Source organism: Octodon degus, unplaced genomic scaffold, assembly GCF_000260255.1.
Source record: "Octodon degus isolate 3935 unplaced genomic scaffold, OctDeg1.0 scaffold00056, whole genome shotgun sequence".
Taxonomy (NCBI): Eukaryota; Metazoa; Chordata; class Mammalia; order Rodentia; family Octodontidae; genus Octodon; species Octodon degus.
In genome coordinates this window covers 11,071,221-11,078,225 of record NW_004524632.1, presented here as the reverse complement: position 1 = coordinate 11,078,225, position 7,005 = coordinate 11,071,221, and the positions used below count along the sequence as shown (strand labels likewise).

General features: G+C 60.8%; 2 protein-coding genes across 2 annotated transcripts in view; one reads left to right on the top strand and one right to left on the bottom strand.

The window, feature by feature from the left end:
- Plekhh3 (pleckstrin homology, MyTH4 and FERM domain containing H3) overlaps positions 1-2,570 on the top strand; it is an 8,926-nt gene extending 6,356 nt beyond the window's left edge. The window contains exons 12-14 of the mRNA XM_004633915.2: positions 7-164; positions 401-592; positions 1,438-2,570. Coding sequence (XP_004633972.1) covers positions 7-164; positions 401-592; positions 1,438-1,596 — 509 coding nt within the window. The 3' untranslated portion in view covers positions 1,597-2,570. The remainder of the gene's footprint in view (positions 1-6; positions 165-400; positions 593-1,437) is intronic.
- A 205-nt stretch (positions 2,571-2,775) lies between these two features.
- The window catches only part of LOC101575048 (tubulin gamma-2 chain), a 5,911-nt gene continuing 1,681 nt past the window's right edge, over positions 2,776-7,005 (bottom strand). The window contains exons 2-11 of the mRNA XM_004633914.2: positions 6,901-7,002; positions 6,657-6,824; positions 6,375-6,443; positions 5,469-5,548; positions 5,022-5,148; positions 4,035-4,121; positions 3,785-3,934; positions 3,367-3,519; positions 3,130-3,291; positions 2,776-3,058 (exon numbers count right to left, since the gene is read on the bottom strand). Coding sequence (XP_004633971.1) covers positions 2,861-3,058; positions 3,130-3,291; positions 3,367-3,519; positions 3,785-3,934; positions 4,035-4,121; positions 5,022-5,148; positions 5,469-5,548; positions 6,375-6,443; positions 6,657-6,824; positions 6,901-7,002 — 1,296 coding nt within the window. The 3' untranslated portion in view covers positions 2,776-2,860. The remainder of the gene's footprint in view (positions 3,059-3,129; positions 3,292-3,366; positions 3,520-3,784; positions 3,935-4,034; positions 4,122-5,021; positions 5,149-5,468; positions 5,549-6,374; positions 6,444-6,656; positions 6,825-6,900; positions 7,003-7,005) is intronic.

Here is a 7,005-nt window from a genome sequence, read left to right as displayed (position 1 = left end):
CGGGAGGAGGCAGCGGAGGCGCGCGCCCGGCGGCCACGGTGCTGGGTAGCTGGAAGCGGCTGCGGGGCCTGGGCCGAACCGAGGCCATGGCTGCCTACCTGGCGCTGGCGGCGCAGTGTCCGGGGCTCGGCGCTGCTCGGTATGACGTTCTGGAGCTGAGCACGGTGAGGGGGAGACGGGAGAAGGGGGCTCTGGAAGCCCAAGCCCCACAGCTCCGCCCCAGAGCCTCAGGCCTTGGGGGCCTCCTCTACCCGCGTCCACACAGCTGCCTCGCCCCCGGCCCCGCCCAGGGACACAACCTCAGCCCCTGCACGCTGCACCTTGCACCCCACCACCAACCCCTGCTTTGAAGAACCCCGGGGGCCCCCCTCCAATGCGAACCTGCTCCTGCCTCCCGCAGGAGCCTGGTGGAGGTGCTCCACAGAAGCTTTGCCTGGGCCTGGGAGCCTCGGCCCTGTCCCTCTCCCGGCCTGGGGACACGGAGCCCATCCACAGCGTCAGCTATGGTCATGTGGCCGCCTGCCAGCTGATGGGCCCTCACACCCTGGCGCTGAGGGTCGGGGACAGCCAGCTTCTCCTGCAGAGCCCGCAGGTAAGTGGGGAGAGAGGTGCGGGAAGGGAAGGGAAGTCTAGGAATCTGGATGGGGTGAGGCGCTGGGACCCATTGGTGTCCAAACACGAGCTCCAGAGCAGGGCCAGAAACAGAGTAATGACTACTGAGGATGAGCCAGGCCTGGTGGTGCACATGCCTGTGACCCTAGTGCTTGGGAGGCTGAGGCAGGAATCACTGTGAATTCAAGACCAGCCTGGACTACATTGGGAGATCTTGTCTCAGAAAAACAAAAACAAAAACAAAACAAAACAAAACAAAAAAACCAGGGACAGGGAGATAGCTCAGTGGAATAAGTGCTTTCCTGGCAAGCGCAAGGGCCTGAGTTCCATCCCCAGTTCCAGAAAAAAAAAAAAAAAAAATCCTGTTGAGAAGGTTGGAGGGGCTCCCATGAGATCAGGAAAGATTTTCAGAGGTGATGTGAAGCTAGCCTCGCGGGAGGAGGTATTGGGAGCAGCCCAGGCACAGGAGATTTCGAGTACTGAGTCCAAGACAGAAGAGCAACTTGACCTGGGGGAGGAGTAGGAAAAAGCCAGAGGGAGCCTAGCATGCACCTGGGATCTCAGGTGGGAGGGAGCCTAGCATGCACCTGGGATCTCAGGTGGGAGGGGGCCTAGCATGCAAGGCTGAGGCTGAGGCAGGAGGATCCCAAGATGAAGGCCCACTTGGGTTATGGCGTGAGACTGCCTTAGAAGCTAGAATGGCTGGCACACTTTGGCCCAGGAGAGAGTGTCGAGGTGGGAGCCTAGAGAGGGAGGCTGCAGCTCTAAGCACGGACAGGGAGGAAAAAGGCCAGGCTGGTGAGCACTGACCTCCGTCCTCCCCAGGTGGAAGAGATCATGCATCTGGTGACTGCCTGCTTGGCCACCCCCTCCCCGGAGAGGCCTCCCTGCCAAGAGCGTCCAGACGCCTCCCCTCCCTGCCTGGACCGGGGCCTGGACAAGCCCCAGGGACAGCCTGGCTGCTTGGGGCAGCTGCAGGACTGAGCTTGCCAAAATGTCACGGCTGCCTGCTGCTTCTGGCCCAGCCAGGGCTGCCCTGGGACCGGAGGAGACATGGACCCTTTGGCCCTGCAGGGACAGGGCACACCCCACAAGCAAGGACCACGACGGGTGTGGGCACTTTTCTAGTTTGTTTCTTAATTTATTTGTAGAACAGGAGGGGGGAAAAAAAGCCTTATTTACACAGACCCTTCTTGTGGGAGTGTTGTGGGAACAACTCCGGCTCCGCCCTTGACACCCACTCTTGGCCTTCAGGTGCAGGGGGCATATGCACCATACCCCACCCTCCTGGGGCTCTGCTCTGCCCCTCTGCAACCACTGCCCTGGGGGTAGGCATGTGGGAAGGGGGTGCGGCTGGGAGCTGTGATTACTCAGCCTCTCCCCATGGATGGCAGAGGGGTGGCCTCCTGGCACCCCTGACTCACCAGGCCCACACTGCCCAGGTCCTACCTGGGAGCCTGGATCTGGCCCCTGTGTGGGTCCATCTCTGCTGTGCCCACGGCTTTGGGGATGGCAGGGAGACGCCGGCAGGAGACCCAGAAACTTCCTGAAGATGGAGTGGAGATGTGCTTAGCCACTCAGGCCTGGTCCAGTTCGGCTCTGATGGTGCCAGAACCAACTCATCAGAACCACTCAAGGCCGAGCCCTGCTTCTGTGGTCGCCACACCCATGGGACCAGTGGAGGGCCCTTGGGTGACTGACACTGGCCAACCTGAACAGGGAGCTGAGGCACAGAGGAGATGCTACCAGAATCCAGAGAAGGGTTCACTCTGGAGGATCAAGTTGGCCCCCGGGGGGGGGTCGCCTGGCTGCTGTAGGTTTTGCAAGACCTGGTACGTGGTGAAAAGCAGAGTTCCTGCCAGCGTGACCACTATCTGTCAGCATCACCCAGATTCAAGGGTAAACCCTTGCTGGGCGAGGTGCACATGCCTGTAATCGCAGCACTCGGGAGGCTGAGGCAGGAGGATTGCTTTGAGTTGGAGCCCAGCCCAGGCTACACAGTGACTTGAAGGCCAGCCTGGTTACACAGCAAGACCCTGTCTCAAATCACCAAGAAACAAAACCAACAAAAATCGAGCCTGACTATTCACCACTGAGCTTTATTACTTTATTAGAACAGAACAAGCTTATCAAGGGCTGGGAACAAAAGCGGGGAGGCAGGCCAGATCCTGGGTTGCACATGGACCTGAAGAGTGGGTGGAAGGCAGAGCTGGGGACCCTGGTTGGGGGCTGTGTCCCCCCGGGGACCTCACTGCTCCTGGGTGCCCCAGGAGATGTAGTCGGGCCGTGTGGCCGCGTGGTACTCATCGATGAGCTCCTGCACCACCTCCCTGGACCGCTCCATCTCGTCAAAGTTGTCCTTGAAGATGTCCTCCTTGCGGAACTGCTCCAGGAAGGCCCCCCGCTTCCGCAGCTTGTCGTACTGCTGGCAGGAGCTTTCAAAGAGCTGGAAGACCCGGGCGTTAGATGAAGCCATGGGGCTGGTAGAGAGGCCGGAGGGAGTCGCGGCAGGCTCACCGAGGAGATGCTGGTGTGGTTGGCCATCATGAGCCCGCTGACCCGGTGGGCAGAAGGCAGGTATGGGGACTTCCTCGACAGCGCCACCTGGATGCTAGCCGGGCCCCAGGGGATGAAGTTGGCCAACTTCCGCTCTCGGATCCTCTGCAGGCTCTTGTGCACCTGGCCGGGCACAGGGACGCTAGTGGCTGCCTGGACTCAGCCTGCAGCCGGGAAGGGGCCCAGGCCAGTGCCTACCTGTGTGGGGTCCACCTCCCCCTGGATGATGTTGAGGATGGCGATGTAGCAGTGGTTGGTCTGGCGGTCCCGGCCCGTGGACACCATCACATTCTTGGGCTGCAGCAGCCGTCGCATGACGTCCAGCACCGTGGTCTTCCTCACACTGGCCACCTGAGGGCGGGGAGGGGTTGCAGAGCCCCGGGTGGCACTCAGGCCACGGCCAGAGGACAAGTGGGATGGTGGAGGCGTGGCCCAGAGACCAGGCTGGGGGTGGCCCTCTGGGCAGCTCCCTGGGTGCCACCTGCCCGGGTCTCTGCTGCTGTGGGACCAGGATCCGAGCCCCTGCCCGCCTGCAGTCCGACGAGCCCCATCTGCCCTGTGCAGGAGCAGCGCCTGGGACAGAGGAGGAACCACCCAGCCATGCGCGCGCGCTCACCGACTGGTCCGTGGTGAGGGGGGTGTAGCCGGTCATGAGGAAGTGCAGCCGTGGAGTGGGGATGAGGGAGGCGATGAGGCCGATGAGGTCGTTGTTCATGTAGCCGGGGTAGCGCAGGGTGGTGGTGCTGGCCGACATGATGGTGGACACCTGGGATGGGGCAGGGTCACGGCCTGGCCTGGAGGGGCGGGAGTGGGGCACCCACCTCCCTGATGTCGCCGGCACAGCAGGCGCCCCAGGACCAGCTCACCAGCTGGTTGATCTGGGAGAAGGATGGGTTCTGGATGTGCAGGCGGTCTGTGGCAATCCGGTTGAGAGCTGTGTTGTCCAGCACAACCTGGGGAGAGAGGAGGCCACAGCCCTTCTTGGAGGACTGCCTCAGTCTTCACGCGACCGACAGCCTAGTGGAAGGGGAGCCACTAAGTACAGACCAGGCTGGGGCAGCTCAGAGACCGCGCATGTGCTTAACAAGTCTGGGCCCTGACTTCAAGCCTCCACCCTGGAACCAGTCAATCAGGAAACTATATTTAGCTGGGTGTCGAGGTGAATGGCTTTCAATCCAGCACTCGGGAGGATGGGGCAGGAGGGTCACCTGTAGCATAAGGCTAACCCAGTCTATTTAGTTCAAGGCCGGCGTGAATTACATTAACAAGACCCTGTCTTTTTTTTTTTTTTCCATTTATATATTTGGTACAGGGTCTCACTATGCAGCTTGGACTTGTGTGATCCTCCTGTTTCAGCCTCCCCAGTGCTGAGATTACAGGCAGGTGCCACCACACCCAGTTTGGGTGGCCAGCATGTTGTGCTCCAGGTTCTGAGTCCCCAGCAGGTGGTACTGGGGATCAAAGCCAGGTCTTTGCGCTTGCCAGGCAGGCACTTAGACCACCGAGCTATCTCCCCAGCCCTCAAGACCCAATCTTAAAAACAATGTATATGTAAGGATTTGGAATATGTGTAAAGTCTCTGATGTTACCTGGGGAGGCTTTGCTAGGACAGTGACCCCAACCTGAGCATTCCGATGCAGCAGGCGATGTGAGGCCACACGGCGGGCGGGGGGTGCACCCGCTGCATTGAGAGTCACAAAGCCTCCAGGGACAGGGAACCGTGTGGAGGTCTGGACCTTATTTCCGGGGCTGGCCCACTCAGCACAGCTTGGTTCTCTGTATGGTCCAGGCTTGGGCCAGGAGGGACAGGACTAGGGGAGCAGGCCCAGCCAGCCCTCCCTGGTGGGGCTCACCACGCAGTCTGCGTTCTGCGTCAGCCGCTTGAGCGTAAGGAGGGAGTTGTAGGGCTGCACCACCACGTCGCTCATCTCGTCCTGGCTGGGGAACACCGAGTACGTCTGCACCAGCTTCTTGGGGTACCTGGGGGTGAGGAGGAAGAACGGGGGAGCAGTACATAGTGACTGGATGGATGCCGGTCTCTCTTCTCTAGGGACAGCAGGGACCCATCCTTCCCAAGGGCCCCAAGCTCTGTCCACAGGGATAAAGGAAGAAGGGAGTGGGGACAGTCAGCATCCAAGGACCTCCCCCTTCCCCATGGCCTCCCACTCCTCAGATGCACCCCACTGAGTGTGTCCCTGCTGCTCCAGGGATAGGGGCAGCCCTTCACACTGAAGAAAAAAAGTGACAACAAGGAAAGCCATTACCTGGGAACCTCGGCTCATCCCCCACGGAGTGCTTACCTATCATTCAGCCGCTCCAGAAGGTAGGAGCCCAGGCCAGAGCCTGTGCCTCCTGCGATGGAGTGACATAACACAAAGCCCTGTGTGGTGACAGAGGCAGAGGCCGGGAGCTGGGCGCTTCGGGGTGTCTCTTAGCCCCTCCCACACCCCTCTCCAGCTTCTGGAGTCCACTCCAGACAGAGGCTCCAGGCTGGGCCAGAGCCAGGCCGAATGACTCACGTCTAAGGAGCCACCGCCGCCCAGGCTATGACCTCCTGGAGCACGAGGGGTGCACCTTCCTTACTGGCTGGGTCAGCTGAGCCTCAGACATGTCCTGCATTCACTGAATGACTGAGTTTGCTGTACAGGGACTGAGTCTGGGGCCTTTAAACCCAGGTTTTTTTGCACTAAGCTATCTCTTCAGGCCTCTCTCTCTCTCTCTCTCTCTCTCTCTCTCTCTCTCTCTCTATTTTAGTACAGGGTCTATAGGGTCTCACTACGTAGATCATACTTGTAGCCATTCACCTGTGTTCAGCCTCCCAAGAGCGGGATTACAGGCATGCGTCACCACCCTCAGTCTCAATCGCTGTCTGAGCGCGCCCTGGGAGTGGGGCTGGCACGCACGCTGGGGATGGAGCCCTGGCTGCTGCAGCTGCCTAGGCAGGTGCTTGAGTCAGCTGAGCAATTTGGCCGGCCCTAGGCCTTTCTTTCTTTCCCTTAATTTTTTTCTTTTTACTTTGAGATAGGGTCTTGCTAAATCACTACATCGTTGCCCAGGCTGGGCTCAAACTTGGAATCCTCCTGTCTCAGCCTCCCAGGATACCCGATCACAAGCCTGCACCATTACGTCTAGCTCTTCAATCACCAATTCGGACCTCCGCGGCTCTTCAGCCTCTCTTCCCAGACACCGAAGGGAGAGCACCTCACCTCCAGACTGTCACTCCCGTCTGCCTCTCGGTCTATGATGTCAAAGATGTCCTCATGGATCTTTTCCCCCTGTACGGAGACGGGAGGGAGGTGAGGTGGACGGCTCTCTCCGAAGGGCTCCGCTGTTGCCCTGAAGTGACCCTGGTGCAGCGGGCCACCCAGAACCGCCTGCTCGTGCGGGCCTGCGGGGCCCTGCCGACCCGGCCCGTGTCCCTCGGCTCGGCATGCACTGGGCATGCACAGTCCCTCGGGGCAGGCCGAGCTTCCGGGCGCCACGGACACCTGCGAGAAGCCCCGGGCCCAGTTGTTGCCCGCGCCGCCGCCGTGCTCCGACAGGTAGATGTTCTCCGGGTTGTAGAGCTTGGCGTAGGCGGAGTTCAGGATGGAGTGGATCACGCGCGGCTCCAGGTCCAGCAGCACGGCCCGCGGGATGTAGTGCTCGTCGTCCGCCTGCCGGGAGCCCAGGGGCGGTCACTCGGGGCGGCCACCGGCACCAAGGCGCGGCCGTCCCCAGGGCCCACGGCACCTGGTAGAAGAAGACGTCCTTGCGGTCGGTGCCCTCGGTGGCGAACTCCTCCACGATGCCCTCGGGGCTGATGCCATGCTCGGCGCACAGCTGCTTCCAGAACTC